The 17,997-nt window shown below is 43.2% G+C and overlaps 1 protein-coding gene across 4 annotated transcripts in view; it reads left to right on the forward strand.

Moving 5' to 3' along the window:
- The first annotated feature begins 569 nt into the window (after positions 1-569).
- Positions 570-17,997, forward strand: part of RBM39 (RNA binding motif protein 39) — a 446,237-nt gene continuing 428,809 nt past the window's right edge. The window contains exons 1-5 of one of the 4 annotated variants that reach the window (XM_069652243.1): positions 799-890; positions 15,599-15,659; positions 15,884-15,956; positions 16,814-16,968; positions 17,345-17,391. Coding sequence is in view for 1 of the 4 variants with exons in the window: in XM_069652240.1 (XP_069508341.1) it covers positions 15,609-15,659; positions 17,345-17,391 (98 nt within the window). In the remaining 3 variants the exon portion in view is untranslated. Of the gene's footprint in view, positions 891-15,598; positions 15,660-15,883; positions 15,957-16,813; positions 16,969-17,344; positions 17,392-17,997 lie in introns of all 4 variants that reach the window. The other 3 variants (XM_069652241.1, XM_069652242.1, XM_069652240.1) reach the window with 3 other exon arrangements.

A 17,997-nucleotide genomic window follows, 5' to 3' on the forward strand; every position in this document is an offset into this window, starting at 1 on the left:
ATCATTTTTTGACTGGAGAGAGAATAAGACAACACTATATCAGCGGCAGAAAGAGGAAGAACCACGGAGGTTGTCAGTGTTTATGAGGGAAGCTATAATATGAATGGACTAGAAAAGACACATGTTTTGATGGACCTATGAAAAACAAACTACAAGTTAACTTTGTTTTACTGGGAAATGTAGTTCATTTTTTGTTGTGTTTTTTTCATGTTATTGGTTATTTGCTGCTTGAGAAATAAAGAGAATTGAGCATAATCTTTCGCCTCCCAGTCTTTAATAGAATCATGACTTTCTGTAACGAATATGTTGAAAATCTGTATTTTAGCTATGATACATTTTTAAGGAAGTTTTTAATTGCTTGAGAAATGTTTAAGATTGTTGCCTTTGCTTAATTATTATGTTAGCACATTGTTTTGTTTTAAAATTGTTTTCATGGTGAAAGGTTTAATGTAAGCCAAACACCAAATAAAAAAATATAATAACACTGTTTTCTCTAGTAACATGCCCGTGCATCACAGTCTTCGTTTAGTCCGTTTTTTATTTCCTTGTATTTCTGTTCTCTCCGTTTCACAATTCCGCCCAATCCAAAGAAGGCTCATGCGTAGCGAGAAACCCTTCGTGTTGGCCTGGGAAGCCCCTTGTAATTCAGCTGAGTTTGGCCGCCATTATCCGGGTCGGGATTTGAACGGGCCGTGAGGCTGTACAGTAGAAGGACGCCCAAACCTCTGTAATCCATACAGCTTCCCAAGTTCCCCCGGAGTGCCCACGACTTTTATTTTACCCATTTATTCTCTGCAGGTCTTGCAGGGAGCTACACCGACAGATCGCGAGGCGTCGGACCAAGGCCTGTACGGAGGCCGCGCATCGTAGCCGGGGCTTTGTTTTCACAGGTAACCGGCAGAAAAAGCTTCCTTTTTCTAGGAGGCACATGTACTGTTGTCTACCCTAAAATATCTAGTGCTTCTTTCGCTCATATCCCTCCAAGAAATACATGACGATCGCCGGGCCCTTGCCAATACGTAGATGCGCCACCGATCGCCCGCCCCGCCTTGTTGTGTAAAGATTGCGATCGTTTCAACTATTGATAATCATTACGCCGGTCGTACGGATTTGGCCATGATTTCATAGGAGCCCCTCTTTATTCGGGTGGTGACTCCTCCTTCTGTCAGCCCGCCCCCCTATTCACTTCGATCTCGTTGGTGTTGCCTCTTGGTTTGGTAGCCTTGAACTAGACAGACAGTGCGTGGTGTTATTCGTTCTATGACCGGTGTGTATTTGCACTGGCCTGCAAGTGTCATCTAGGAGGACAAATGTCGCCATTCATTGTGCTGATAGAGTTCATACCCCTTACTGCAGTCCAACTTTGCTGAGTTTGCACCAGGTGACTTTGGGTGTTTGGTTCGAGTATTGCTGGCCTTAAAAAAAAAAAAGGTTCTGGAAGGAAGCACGCATCAGCGCATTTGCAGATCGTGCGTTTGATGTCTCAGTGAGCGTGAGAGCGGTTTTGGTCGTTTCAAGCATCAATCCAAAGAGGGCGACTTTCAAGATAAATATCGCTCATCCCAATATTCGTCAGACTTCTAATAAGTTTTTATTCCACCAAATCGGCCTCCTTGCCGATCAAAAACGTTGATATTTATCTTTTAAGTCCCTAGTTTGGATTATTTTTTTTTTTTAGATTTCTTTCAATTTTTCCTTGTAGTTTGGAGTTGATTACAATGTTCTAACCTTTGTTGAAGTGGTTCAGCGACTTTGCAGATCCTGCTTTCTTAACATGCGTTTCACATCACCACTACTTGTTGCATGCGTTGGAATCAGCCTGCATTGTCCCAGTGACAATTGTACCTATTTCTTCCTCTTTGTGATGTATTGATTGCCCATACGCCAAGACTCCATACTCGGGTTGCCCGTTATTCTGTTTTAAAAGACTGGATGATGATTTTTCAAGTTTTGTCTTCATACCATACTGTCTCATTTAGAAGTATGTTTCAATTTCCCAGACTTTGATCCTGATCCACACCCTAAGTCAATTTGCCAGTTCCCACTCAAGTGAAAACCTTTCCAAGTTAAGGTTCACAGATAATGATTAAGACCTCGTGGATGAACATGAGTATTATGGGAAGTTGTAGATGGTAACACGTTTTATACACATACTTTAGGGATATATTGCCCTCCCACCCCTAGTACTTTTATTGACTTTTGTGATTTGCTAAATGGTGAACTTTCGGTGCAATGTTTTAATGTAGAGTTCTAGGTGTTAAAGGCTTTACATCACAATGTTTGTTTGGCTGCACTTTAATTTATTTGAAGTGTTTGACTACTTGTTTGTTCATTGGGTTGTTTGGCAAAAAGTTTCAGGCTGCTTTTGACGTGGCATCAATAACTGATTGGTTTTAATGATTGTTATAGTTAATTTAAATATATAACACTACCAGTACAAATGATACTTAATATCCAGTTCTTTAACACAATTTTCACATGAAGGGCAAAATTGCTGTGAGCTTTTTGGCTTCTGCATGTATTTCCTAGAACGTTCTTGTTGGTGTATGTATGAAGGAGGTTCCTGTGTCTTTTCCACCTCTGTTACGCGCTATAAAAAAGTGGTGTGTCTGCTAGGTATGGGGCACGGGAGACAGGATAACTGTTACGTACACGCTTATCTGGCAGCTCTGTGCTAATTAGATCAGGCGCATAGCATGGCTCCATTGGGACAACAATGGGATTTGGGTGCCAGACGTTTATGTTCTGCTAGACTATTCCAAGTACTTGGTTCCTTCTTCAGATCTTCTGGAATGAATGCTGGACCCCATCTCTTATCCACAGTCAGGTGAGCGCATGCATCTTGTCCATGCATGCACACCAGCAGTCAATCGGGGACCACTGGGGTGTTCAGGCTCTCACGGACACCAGACACTTTGGCACCAGTAGTGTTGGTTGGGACCAGATGGTCCCAGACCACTTATGGACGAAATGGCCAAAGGAGCAGAGAAAGGAGCATTTGACACTGGCCACAGTCTGGAGCCAGACGCTAAGGCTTGTTAAAAAGTCATACACATAAAAGAAACGGCTACTGTTGGCACCATTCTGTTTCGAGGCAGATTGTTCAATCCCCACAAAGGCAATTAAGGGAGTATAGGTACATAAAACGGGCCCCAATGCACGGTAGTTAGGTACTTGGTGTAAATCATATAATGTTACCAACAAGTGGCAACAAAGGATAAAAGAAACGTCCGGTTCCTCATAACAATGCGTGAAAGCGGTGTGAAGCTGAAGCCTGTGCTCTACTGTAAAAAGTCAGGATGCTAAAACGAATGCAAAAAGTTTGGTGGCCCATGGACTATAGGAGGGAAAGTTGCTTCAAAAGAAATCTTTTCCAATAGTCCGGAGAACAAACATGCTGTTGCCTGAAATAGCAATGCTACGTCAGCAGATGAATGACAGCAGCAAAGTACATGTCTGCAAAAAGAGGTACATCAGAGTTTCCTACTCGGGATGGCAGTACTGCTGTTATTGTCAAATCCCACTTTAGTTTACATGGGGCTTCTTTTCGCTCTCCCATGACAACTGGTGCTATTCAAACATGGCTATGTGCTATTGATTCTTGGGACTGTCAAATGGTTCCAAATAGTCCGTGGGGCACATCTATAGGGTAGTTAGAGGAGTCCTCCATAACGGACAACCGGTTAGAGCTACATTTCATGTGGCACTTATATTTGTTGCACACTGTGCCATCAAAACTGAACATTTGATGTCCAGCGCTGGCACGCGTTGTAAAGCAATCCACTAGACCTAGAAGTAATAACATTGTTTGGGGGTGGTTTAAACCTTCCCGATTGATTTGTATTGTACTTCATTTGGATAGCGCCAATTTGACTGTTATTTAAAGTCCAGAGCTATGGAGGACATTGATTATGATGTCTGTGCATTTGGTCAAAAAAGGCTTAGCAGGGCTGGCTAGGCTGCGGTAGAAAAGTGCACTCGATGCGGTCAGGCCTGTGGATGGCTGCTGATGGGGGTAAGTGTGGCGTCAGTTCTAGAGACTCGCTGTGTGTTTGGCGTTCCGGAATTTATCATAGGTCTGCATTGCACTCTGTTGTCAGGGTTGTTGAGGCATAGTGTAAGTATGCAGAGAGTTTGTGCACAGCAATACCACATTTTTTCGTCCTTGCTGTGTACTAATGTGAGTGGATAGCCATGCCTGTGGCCAGTGAAGTGGTGTATTATACATACCTTGCAGCAATTGATGGAGCTTTGTTAGGATGCCTGCTTGGCGATCCATCAGTACATGGGGAAATGCCTACATTTGGGATACGTGAGCAGTGGGAGAAAAAGCCTAAATTTGAGACCGCAGTGAATGTAAATTATAGTAGCTGCCTAACATTGATGTGCTTAGTTATGTAAGGTAATGAGTGGTAGGGCTTTAATGGAATACAGTAATTGCTGTACTCCCCACCCAGACCACACTTGCCATATCAGTCACTGCCAGTTGACAGCGTCCGGCTTCCCAGGCAAACGCAGGCTGGAACTGCTTCCTCAGGGGCTGCCCTTTGGTGGGGCCACAGTGCAAATTACACTGCTTCAGGGAGTGAACATTTTATGGTTGATCTTTAATAAAGACAGGTTGGAGGAACTAAGTCATAACTAAAATATGTAGCTTCAGATCACCTAAAATTAATAATTCAGATTTGGTGTCATTGGGTTTCCAATCTCCATCAGCATGCTTTGATGTGGACTGTCCATTTATCACTAAAATGCAGTTTTACAGACAAGTAAAACAGTACTGAGAAGGTATAAAATAGCAAATGTACTTGAAATGCAGAAAGAAATTAACAGTTCCTGGCGCCTCATCGGCTTTGTCAATATCTTACTCTTATTTGAGGGGGGCTTTATTGCCTAATATCTGCCCACAATCACGTTCACCTCTTGGCATAAAGCCCACCCCCAGCTTATTACAAGTGGTAAGAACCCTTCCTTCTGGTGTTTGTAAAGCTTTTAGAAATGTGTAGTACATTATAATATTGTGTCCAATGTCTGTTTCTAGGCTGCTGTTGACCGCAGCTTTTTTGGATGACTTCAGTAATGGAAATATAAAGAATACATCTTCAAAGCTAAATCCTACTCCTTCAACCTATGAATCTCAAAGGCTAACTCTAAATCCAAAGAAATGTTTGCTATCTTTAATGACCTCATCACTCCTGCCACCAGCCCTGATGAGATCACCAAGGATAAGCTTGGTGCTCTAGCATACATGCAGCTATGCTAAACAAAATAAAGCTACTTCAGGACAAAATACTACAGCAATCCAGCTCTCTACCCAAGCATCCCCCCCCCCTGTGCACACAACCCGCCCATCCAACCCTTCTCGTTCAGAGGCGTAAAGGAAGTCATTGATCTCCTGAAAACACCTTAAACCATCTACATGCAAAGGCAACATCTACCCACCCGAAATCCTTAAAGACTGCGCTGAACCACTAGCCCCCTCATCACTGCCTTCATCAATGCCTCTTCACCACAGGTATTGTTCCATCTAGCCTTAAAGAAGCTTGGGTCCGTCCCTTTAATTTAAAAAAAAGCCACACTTGACCCTGCATCACCCAACAACTACAGTCCCATCACCACTGTCCCTTTTCTCCTCAAGATCTTGGGTAAAGCAGCCCACAATCGAATCCAACGCCATTCTCGGCAAACATTGGGTTTCTGCAAACTCCACAGCACTGAAACCGCCCTCCTAGATTTGAAAAACCAAATAACAAGCATCACAGAAAAAAGCAAATCTGCTCTTCTCCTACTCCTGGACCTCTCGGCTGCATTTGATCTTGTTGATCGCAAAATACTGACCTCGCTTCACCACACATGCCTCTTCCTGGATAACATCTTTCTTAGAAGGTAGAGCCATGAAGGTTTTTTCTGATCAAGTGAACGCAGCACCATCCACTGCGGAGTCCCACAGGGCTCTTGCACAGCACACTCTTTACAATCTTTTCAGTAAACCACTCTGACAAACTGGACTCCTCCGGACTAGACTATACGAACTAGGCCGATGATACACGGGTATTCCCCGCAACACCCCCCCACCCACCAAGACGCTGCAGGACTCCTGCAGATATACGCCACCATTCAAGCCTGGATGGCAGCAAATGGACTCTGTCTCAATGGAGACAAAACCAATATTATCATCATCATAGGTGCCAAACAAACTCTAGCCAGGCTTGACCAGAAATACTGCAACTTCACCATTGAAAACCCCATCATTCCTGTCTCCACCTCAGTCAAGACTCTAGGGGGTTTATCTTGACTCCACCTTATCCATGACGTGACTAGTTAGTGCCATTGCCTCTGCCCACACCACCAACCCCATTAATGCCGTAAAACCCTTCCTAGCCAAATAGAACTGCCTTTTCATTGCCCAGGCCACCATCAGAGCAAAACTAGATTACTGTAATGTCTTCCTCACAGGCACAGAATACTTTGAAGATACTCGCACACAAATGCCTTAGCCTCTCTGCCCCTGTATACCTATCCGAAACTATAACCAGAGACACTTCCTCACGCTCTAAAAGAACATGCTACACGAACCAGCTGCGTATTACACCCATCAAAAGGACAAAAGCAGGGGGGCTTAGGCTTCCCACACATAGCACCCTACTATGGAACGCTCTACCCCATGCACTCGGAGCCGAAACCTTCCTGGCAGCTTTCAGCAAAGGGCTAAAAACCTCTCTTTAACTAACACCACCTTCCCTCCCTTCACATTTCCCCTCTTGTCTCCTCTGATTTCTGCTGTAAATACTTATGCATGTATATTTCTTTTTTGTATGCACAATGTACCTTCTACTGTAACTGAGCACATGTAACCTAATATGATTGTCTGTAACAGCGCCATGATGCCCACGGGGTGCTGCGCTCTTTATAAATACGAATAAATAAAAACAGTACAGCAGTTTGAGTTGTATCCCATAACACACACTAGCCCCATGTGGAGGAGGATGCCACTTCTGGCTCTTCATTAACATCTTGCAGGGCTTGGACAGGTATATTGGCATCTATAAAGGGCACTGCTTCCTTGGGTATGCTGAAGAGAACTTTGCCCCCTATGCTGTAAATGCAGATGTGCAGGGAAGGGTATTGCATACAGGACTTTCATTTCCCCCAAGTAGCTGTTTAAGGATCTTTGTTCCAGCTGCACAGTTGTTTTGTGTGTAGATATTTGAGGCTTGTGGAATCTGCTTAGATCACATGCTGTGCATAGGCTGACATCTAGTGGAAGCTGCATAGTATTACAGTTGTTTTCGAAACTCGAAAAGGGACGTCGACAGGGGGTCTTGGTGTGATATCCACTGTACCCATGATCCGTCACGCGGTGAGGTCCCTCATTGTTTTTTCCGCCTTTCTAGACGAACGCTTATCGCAGAGTTCTCCTTTCGGTTTATCGCCTTTTTGTTATGATCAATTAGTGATAGTTTATTTTTACTATCCTTTATATTCACCGACTTAGAGACCATCCGATGCCGGTGAAGAACAAGGAACGGCCGTCGGAAGACTCCCGCCGACGGGTCCATTCCGGCCTAAAAAGGCTGCTAATGGCTTTGGACCACGCAGTAGGGAGAGGGCATTTTAGAATGTTTATACCCTTGTACATACACTACATTCGCCAAGCTGCCGGTACATTTCGTTATGGAAAGGACCCCCTTTAAATTGTGCCCTGTGCAATAAAAACTTCCTGTGGGTTGATAAACACTGTGTGTAATATCTGTGTCTCCCGTGAGACCACATAGAGGGTTCTTGTCGAGCGTGTAGGCTCTTCAAGCCCAAGACATTCAAGGGCCGCCTTACTAAATGCTGGGCCCACCACGCCAGGCAACCCGAGGCCGTGGAGGTTGCCTTCAGCGATGGCAGCAACTCTGCTGTATCCGGAGCCAACAGGGTTACTCTGTTTTCCCAAGCGCAGCCCCCCGACTGACAGGCCGGCGGCCTTGATTTGGGGACAACACCCGGCCGCGGGGGTGCTATCACTACATCCCCCAATAAACTCGTAAGGCACGGTCAAGACTAGACACGTGTTGAGCAGACGGCACCGCACAACATCTAGGGAGAGGTCCTATTGTCCGCTGATGACGCTCTTGTTCAGCCCGCAACCGAGGTTCGGTGTCAGAACAGGTACAAGACCCTATAGAAGTGGGACTAGCCCACTTAGTCAAAAAAACACGCTCCAGAGGGCCTGGTTAAAGACTGGGAATCCAAGAAGTCCTCTACGATCCCTCATAGGGACAAGTCGCAAGAGATTAGGCCCACTCATAAGAGTAGGGATCCTCAACCACAAGATTCATTTCATTACACAAAAAGAAGGCTCCTCCTTCTACTATGCTCCCTCCCACACTTGAAGATATGGGATTCCCTTCTCAACCTTTGGTCATTCCTAGCTCTGCCCAATGGTCAGATGAAGTTATTGACGGGGTCATGAGAAAGATGTCCTTCTTGGCCAACTTTTATGAAAAAGACCCTGCCTATTTCACAAGCTTCCACTCCACCCCACCCACTACAGCACCACCTGGGTCCCAGAACTCCTGCTCGACCCCCTGCTAGAAGGCCTTGCCAGGAGGATCCAGTGCAAGACAGTCATTGATCTCTTTGACCTGGACTCCCATCATGAAGTCCCCTCTATCCAAGAGGCTGCAGCCGCTTATTACGAGGATAATGAGGAGGGTGACCCCGATACAGATATGTATATCATGGACTCTCCTGTTGATCAGGACCCTCCGGTAACAAACTCACACATAGAAAATCTCGTCAAGGCAGCGGAGCATTTTCGGATGGCAATGCAGGAAGACCAACCAGTTAAGGATTTCGTGAATGAAATCTTAGGAGAAAAGGAAGCTGTTACTCAGTTTATCCCCCCCCCCCTCCTCTAATCTGTTCAGTAAAAAATACAGCCTTAGCTGGAGACTCCATCTTATGTGGACAATGAACCCCTGCATAGAGAAGCTGTTTGAACCCGCCCCTTCTGTCCTGCTATACATCAGAGGTCAATTGAAGCCTGGCTCACTAGTTTTCACTGCAACAGGAAAAAGGACTGGAACTCCCCTTGCTTCCTCTGAGGCTCCACCTGACTAGGAAAGCAAGAGGCTATACACAATGGGCAGGGAGGTGGCCTCCGCTGCAGCGTTCCAAACTAGATTACCTAACAATTCAACCTTGTTATCTAGCAACAACTGCCATAAATGGCACAAGGTCTCGGGCTTACTGTCATCGGCCACCAACCCACTTAAGTCTCAACTAGCTCAGGTTGCCGCAGAGAGCAGGGCATTTCAAGTTGCTTATTAAAAACCAATCTTAACACAGCCGACCACGCCGGCAGAATAATGGCGGAGGGAACAATTATCAAGCGCCACGCTTGGTTAAGCTAATCGGGGTTTAAACCAGAGACGCAAGCCACCTTAATCAACATGCCTATTGCACCCAAAGTGCTCTTTGGTAAAGCTCTTCAGGACGCCTTAAAGACAGCCTAAGAGGAGTACGAAACTCTCAAGTAATTGGGCCAGCTGACCAATAAACCTACTGGCCAAGGGGGAAAGGCTAATTTTCATTGCTCACGTGGCCAAAATTATCAAAGGGGTTCCAACTATAACCAGAATAATTCTTGGGGGGAAACAATCCTGGTCAGTCCTCTCAAAAATTACCCAAGAGGACCGCGCGGATCCCGTGGTCGCGGTAGGGGCACAAATAAGCACAGTATGTATAGTATAGACAATTCACCCCCTCTTGGAGGTTGAAACCATATATAACTGGACTTAAATTCTCAGTTCAGCTGTGGGCATTGTCATTTATTTTCCAATGACCGGAGTTGAATCTGAATGACTTAACTCGGGTTAAGTCATACTATCATACTGTGCTTACACCTTTTGATACAAATGATTGTTTTCTTTTGAAAAACTGTATTTTGATTCTGTATGAAAATTGTGTATACTAATACTGTTACACTTTTTTTGTTCAATTTGTATATAGTGTTTGTTTTGGAACTTTTTTATCTGTACTATTAGCAGTATTTAACTGCGTTTTTATAATTTATAGACCATGTGTTAGCAATAAAAAAAGCTATTTTTTGTAAATTTCCCAATAGAATTGAGAATTTGTGGATCCTTAAGATTTTAAAGGACCATAATGATGACATAGGTGGGTATGTTAATAACAAATACATATCTAGGAGCTTTTTCATTTAGTCGGAAGTTTAAGTCAGGGCTTTTGATGGACTTGTTAAGTAATTTACAGACGCTGAGTCATGCCTTTGGTATTGAGGAGACTACTAGTAATTTAATTTACATGAATGTCTACTGAACCTGTCAGGACACTACCTTGTTTTTTGTTTTACTTATATCCCGGTCCTTGACAGAGTAGGGAACTACCCTCTAGTATACTACAACAACCTTCAGTCCATAGCAGGAGCTGCTGAGCCCCCACAGACCCACCAAGGTGTAGCACACTCAACTAACTAAAATACTAGTTCAGCCTGTGTCACTCACCCCGGGGGAAAGGGGAAGTGGACAAAAAAAACCTCAGAACCCAGATCTTCAACCTTCTGGTATCTGCATGGGTGAGAGGTGTAAACAATATTAAACTCTAAAATGCCCAATCTTAAGTATTACTGTCCCAAAATCAATTACCTGGAAGCTCCGTTGCAACTGCCTAGAGGATTAAGTTAAGAACTGGAAAATATTCCAGGGCAATTGCGGTCCTTGACATGATCTAGGACCGCCTTGCCTGTACCTTTGCTTTATGGTGTGCCTTTTTCACTGCTCAATCTATGCTGGGCACTTGGCGAGGAATAGTTTGTCCCTGTAAAATGTGTGCCGTTTATGGATAGATCATTGTGTTTGCTCCTTCTGTGCTTTCAGTGTTTGCTGCAATCATACTTAATGCTGCACATCACGCATGTCAGTCGATGAGGTGTCATGTTTCTTTTGTTGTGGTTTTTTACATCCTTCAAATGCAGAATTCTTTATTTTTACTTTTTTTGTGTTCAGAATTCTCACATGGACTTCGGTACCTTCTAGGCCACTGTATAAACCGTCTGCTGCTACTAAAATGCTCACCTGTGCGGGTCGACTCAACATACCATACTCGCATCTCCCAGCAGATTACATTTGCTCCTTTGGTCAATTAGACCCACTGTACTCTCCATTTGCATGTTCCACGGTTTCACGTCTCTGGGTGATATCTCCTGGTGCTCTCTCACATTCTACTTTGGCAATCCTACAAATGTTTGGCATTGTAGAAGCTATGCTTTACATTTTTTCTAAGGGAGGAGCTCTCTTGTTTTTTGATTGCCCTCATTACTTTTGGGTCATTACAATAGTGTCTCTTAGTGCGTTCTGCCATGTACTAAGGCCGCCAAAGTTGGCTCCCAAATGAAAAAGATCAATTCCTAGTATTGTAGGTTTTCCTTTTGCTCATGGCTCACCTGCTTCAACATGAAGGCGGTCCTAGGTCTGTTTTACGGATCTGAGATTAACTAAAAATTGCGGTCGCTTTCTTATAAGATCAAATCACGGGTTTGGAAGCAAGCTTTATGTTTACCAGATTGTGTGCCTATTGTGTCAGTAAGGTTTGAGTTGGGTCTAACTTTCTTGAGCAGTCTACTGGATTGGAGCATCCTCTTGCTGCATATATGGCTTTTGGTGCCTTTGAAGGATTCTTTGTGTGAAGACCTGGCAGGTATTTTGCAGTCTTCTTCAAATGGTGCAGTGATTAACTTAGGAGACCTTAGGAGTTACCTGAATGATGTGAAGCAGCTGCTGTTAAGGAATGACTGGATATCTACAATCACTGGGAAGGGACTACAAACTCTACCACAGTCCATCACCACTTGATAAGTGTTGGGGAGAATTCTCATTTATGTGCTAATTCCCCTCAACCTTAGAGACCCCCCCCTCCTCCCCCCAGCTCTTTAGCTGGACGTTAAGACTTTTAATTTTAACCCGGGAGTGAGTGACCTTTTTCTCACAATCATGTGTTTTTGATCTGATTTGGATTGTGTTTCCTGTTTCTGGAGTCCGACAAACTCCATAGGCAGCTACTTTTTGTATGGTGACGCACATCACCTTCAGTGCACTGTCACAGAGAAATCATTTAGATTTCTCAACGTCTAAATACGTTTTCTTGTGTGAACTACAGTCCCAAAGAATGGTTAAGTGAAATTGACTTTACTCGCCCCTCTCTCTTTGTAGGTCCAGCACACCCCATCTTATGTGGATTGCTTGGGGGTGGGGGGTGTTAACTAGTAGCCCCTTAGCCTTCATACGTTGCCATCCCTACTTTAAATGGCTGGTGGCAGTGGTTTAATTTTCCTACCATTCTGCATTTCTACCGCATGCTGAATCCTCAACCTGCAGTACAGCACTCGTGGGTGACTGTTTTTGTCAAAATGGCCTGCTTCTTTTTTTGCCATTTTCTGTTTGTGAGGTCTTGAGTTTCACTCTGTGCGTTGAGCCAAGTTTGAGCCCTTTGTTCAGTTTGCCTTTGGCGGACTTCAGCCCTGAAGCCCTCCAGTGTGTCTGGAAAGGAAGGATGTGAGGGTGGTTCCCGAAACTCCCCGTCCCTTGTCTCTAGGAGTGCATGAATGCAACCATTCCGGTTTGGCTGGTTGGCTGTCCTTTTAGGACACCCCCCCCCCCCCCACATTCCCCTGCTGGGATTGTAATCTTAGGCTGTGCATGAATGGGAGAAACCTGCTTAAAAGGCGAGGGTTTTGGGAGTAAGGGTAGTCGACCACTAGGAGAAACGCCTGCGAAGAAACCTTTTACAAAGCTTGCTGCATCCTCCTGGACCTTTTGAATTGCTCGTTGAAGGCCTGCTGCTGGGCTGAAACTCCTTTTCAATTCGACAGAGGAGCTCCAGAAGGGACAACTTCTTCCCTTGGGTTAGTAGGACCTACTAACCCCCAGACGAATTCCACTGGACCATCTTCCCTGATTGGCTGTATTTCTTCGCTGCTGCAAGAACTGAGTGCCAGGGGTCGAGAAATCCGCAGTCTAGTGCAACGTCTGAAATCCGACCAGAAGGTCCAGGAGTCTCCGAAGGACGTTTGAGAAGCAGGACGACCAGAGCTAGAGTTCCCTCCATGACGCGAGGAGTGAAAGAAGCCCAACCGGTATCCGAGATCTGCGACTGTGCTGTTTACCGAGCACTGAAGGCGCTAGTGCGGCTGAACCGAAAAGATCCTGTAGCTGGTGCCGACCTCCAAATTGTTGCTGCCGGAGCCTTACAGACATCCTCCCTCTTGTCCGCACGACTGAGGCTCAGGAACCCAGGGTCTGCCTCGCTGCAACAGGGCAGACTCCAGCTGGACCACTCTTCTTCAAACCAGAGGTACTGTTTAGACTTGAGGTCCTTACCTCAGTGTCCTTTTAGCTGTCCTCTGTCAGTTGGGATTTGCATTAGCTTACTTTAGAGTTGATTCCAACTCTGCTTTTCACAGGCTTCACACCTTGTGACCCTACAAGTGATTGAAAACTCTCTAACTTGTGGAAGACTTTTATCTAAGGTGCCTCAGCTCCATATACTGTGTTCCAGTTGACATTGGCTTGCCTAGCTCCCTGCAGAGTCTAGCCCATTGACTGATATTTCGGTCCCTCATAGGTGGTAACTTGTTTTAGACGTATTGCTGGGAAGGGCCTGTTTAGATTTCATTGAAGGATTTAAGTGTCCTCACATATGAGAACTTGTTTAACCTTTTTCCTTCCTTGTAACCTTTCCTTTCTGCAACCTCTGAATCTGCCAAGTAACTAGTGTGTATATAAATGCCATTACTGTTCTTGTGAATGAAGTCACCCCAGGGAGTAGGAAGTGTGTAAGAAGCATATCCAAAGAGTATCCACTACCTTGTGCTGATCCTGAAAAGCATTTTAACCTTGTTACATGAATTGCCCTTTTACCAAATGCTTATTTAAAAATTGTTAATAAATAACTATTTATGACCGAAACTTTGAGTGGGAGTGTTACTTGCTTATCTGTATTTACGAATTTCATTGCTACAGCTCACATTTACCTCTCTTGCGATGGGCCTGACTGCTCGGTCACACTACAAACTTGTGTATTACAGACCTATACCAAAAGGTGTGTTACTTGATGCCAAGTAGATACGTGTTGTGTAGTCTCACACAGTGTGACTGCACCAATTCTTACCCAACAATAAGCCCCGCAGAACTTTCCCAAAATATTTGATAACATTCCCCAATTCTAATTGAGCCAACAAGTTCCTTAGATACAGACTGAATCTACTCCCCATGGGTGAGATCTGCCGGATGAGATCTGGTAATAGAGACACAGGAACTGGCTGTGTGTGTGCGCTCTGCGTGGTAAGGAAGGGGTGATCCAAGCTAGATAATGCATCGCAGGCTTCGAAATTGCCAGGAGCTGGTAGCTTTTTAGCTCCCGATGATAGCCAAGGGGAGGCTGGTTAGCTTGAAATCAACTGCTAGCAGGAACTACTTTTGACTCCCCAGGTATGTGGTGTCATAGAAGCACAGCTATGGAATATCGTCTGTGTAGGTGTGGGAATGTATATAAAAGCAAATAAAGTACACACCTAAGGCATATTGGACAAAATTGTTTGCATCTTGCACACAAGTAAGATTTGCTGTGCTAGCTCCTGGTTCCCGAGATGTAGCTCCTGCCTAACGAGTGCTGCCCGATGGCCAGGAGCTGCTCTTAGCTTCTGGTCAACAAATTGCAATTTCAACCCCTGCATTGTATCGAACTGCCCTGCATTGGTATCGGGTAATATTATAGGTGACCATATATATAGGGACAAGGCGGGGTGTCCTCCCGCATGTTCCATGTAATAATGTCCCCACAAAAAACAGCAATTTTTCTGCAATTTTTTTTTGCCTTGCAATATTTTTGAGGGGACATTATTACATGGAACCCCTGCATTAGGAGTAAACAGACCTTTATGGCTATGTCGCTTCATACACAATTTGGCGTTGATTATGTTTTAGTTCGAATTTCGCGTGGTGAGGAGACTTGGGCCACCATCGCCATTTCAAAATGTCTGCATAAAGCTGGAATGATATAACTAAGGGGGGGTAACATACACATAGGATACTTTTGCTATCTTTGGTCAATGTGATCTATGACCATACCAATGTTGAAAAAAGTTATGAAGTTTTCTGAAAGTAGTAATGTTATTGCTGGGCTTAATTCTGGTTTTCAAACTTTCCATTGTGCTTCAAATGTGTTTTTCTTTTCTTATTTAGGCACTGTTTTATTTGATCTTGTATGAATTTCGTGCTTATTAATACTATCTACCAGAATTTTTAAAATTTGCTTTTTTTTAGTGGTGTTAGGTTGAGTAAGCACAACTGGTATTACAAGAGCGCAACATTGAACCCCCCTGACTGATGCACTTGAAATGTGTTCTTGGTGAATATGGTAGCGCTTAGTTTATTGGCTCCTACTGTCACACCGTGTTCATTCCATCTTCCAATCCACCTCACTGCATTTACCTGTGTCTTAGGCACTTTGAAATGAAGTTTGTCTTACCAGAAAGTGGTACATGCAAAAGAATGATCATTTTCTTTCTTTTTTTTTCTTTTTCTTCCAGAGTCTTGAGAATGGCAGATGATTTTGATATTGAGGCAATGCTTGAGGCTCCCTACAGAAAGGTGAGGAAAATGAGCCCATTGAATTTAATGTTAGAACTTATTTGAGCAATTTTTTTGTACTACTACTAAATTGTTAAATTAACATCCCAGGAGCCCTCAGTTATCCTTTTTGGACATGCATTTCATGTAATTTACAAAGTCATTATTTACTGTTGATGTCATTATTTTGTGCTGTAGTTACACTTCAGCGTGATGAATAAATGCCCATCTATCTCTCTTTGTAGACTTGCCTAACGATATCTCACCTCTACTCCCATGAATTCACCTTTGATTCCAGTGTGAACTGTCAATCATAAGGTAGTAATTGAGTGACGTATCGCTGTACTGTGGTCCCCTAGGTAACTTGACTTGCCTACGAATTTCCATGCTCCAGTTTGGTATAGCAACAAGGTGAATGCAGTGGTTTTTTTGGTATGTAGCAGGGGTCCAAGAATAAATCTTGATGTGGAGAAAAAAGCCTTTAATGATGAGTCTGCTCGTCTTTATAGAGAGTTGGACAATATGGTTTTAAAAATAGATATGGGTGACATATTAATGGTCAGGCTCAAGCACCCTGCAGTAGTAGGAGCAACCAAATTCTTGGATCCCTGATTTTCTCTACTGTAAGAACACATTTCTTGAAGTTTAGATTTTTCTATGATGCATTTTATGGTCCATGCTTCCACATTTTAATTTGAAAGTTCTGATGTGCCATGCTGGTACATTTATTTTTTTAAAATTGTTTTTGACCTTTCGCGTGGAAATATGTGAACTTTTTACTGTACTTTACCCTTTTGTGGTAAAGTGATAAACCTGCATGCTTAGCTTTTTCACATCCAATATTAAAATTTATGTATACCATTTTGTAACTGGCTTTTGTGAACCAGTAAACAGGATTTCTTAGTTATTTAGCATCATTCAGTACAATCAGTTGCAAGTTTTCTCAATACATTATTTTGATTGTTTTAAAACCTTTGCATTTTTAATATTTATGCATTGTTTAGAATCTTGAAGCTGCTATATCTTTATGAGAATCGTATGCCTCTTTTTTACATGGATTTCATTCATGTAAATGGGTTTGGCAGCAGTGATTGTTTAGGCTGGACTGGTGGATAATTGATTACTTTCTTGGGGGTCGACGTTACTAAAGCAGTGTGAATCCCTGTTTGCTTCAGGGCGAGATGTGTGACAGAGGTGGCATCAAGCTCTAACTGCCCCAACCCTCCATCGAAAATGGGCGAAGATCTCAGGAATGGCATCGGTCACAGGAAATTGCTTGTGGTTGGCTACTAGCATGGCCAGTTGGGACTAAGGCAGACGTATAGCCTTGGTACTAATCATAGGGAACTTGTACAGAATGAAAGTTTACATTTTTTTTTTTTTTTACAATATAAACATTTAACCACTTCCATGCTATAAAGCTACAGGCTTTTTATTATTTAAGCTTAAGTAAGAAAATATCTACAAGTTAAGTGTTGAGTAATTTTTTTAAAATAATAGTAATTCTAGACTTTAATGTCCCTCTAAATGTAAGCAGCAAAGTGGTTAAACACATGCCCCTTATTATAGTTTTCCACATACACTATTAAGTAATTAGCTTTTAAATTGTTTTGTATTTTTTTTTTTGCTCCACTTCCCTTTACCCTTTTGACAACTTGAATTTTTCCACTTCGTCTTCATGATGTTCTTCTATCAACCCTGCTTAGGAGGACAAGTTGAGCAGTGCCAATGGTCATGAGGAGCGGAGCAAGAAGTAAGATAATAAATATATTTTTTTAATTTACTTTTCTGTAACCCACGCCTTATAACATTATGGATGAGTGGAACTGGATTCCATTGATTTTGAGGGGGGGGGAGGGTTAATTATGTAGTTTTGTTTTTAGTAAGTGATAGTTTAGCAAGAAGATGATGCAAGCTAAATTCTTCTTTGCCATGCAGCGTTTTGATGGGGCTACCACTATAGCAATGTTACTAGGCTGGCAATGTTTCTATGATTGCTACTTTTATTTTCTTGCTTACTTGACAATAACCAGTTTTCCCATAGTCTCCTTCCACTGTTCAATCTGCATAATTGTGTAAAATGTACATGTATGTATTAATGATAACATTCTAACCAGTAACTTTGATTGCCCTATATACAGTTTGTTTTTGTAAGACATAAGAAGGAATGATGATGAGCAACTGAACATTTTTTAAATTATTTTTTAAAGAATTTTATTGTTTTATTCAAAACAAACAATACAAACCAAACTTTGCAGTGCATGTGTTAACGTTTCAATTAGTACATCACATAAATGTGCTCACTGCTTCCCTTATCCCACCCCCCATTTTGAGCCTATCCTATCTCACTTCCTATTCC

Source organism: Ambystoma mexicanum, chromosome 3p (assembly GCF_040938575.1).
Source record: "Ambystoma mexicanum isolate Mex_15411 chromosome 3p, UKY_AmexF1_1, whole genome shotgun sequence".
Classification (NCBI taxonomy): domain Eukaryota; kingdom Metazoa; phylum Chordata; class Amphibia; order Caudata; family Ambystomatidae; genus Ambystoma; species Ambystoma mexicanum.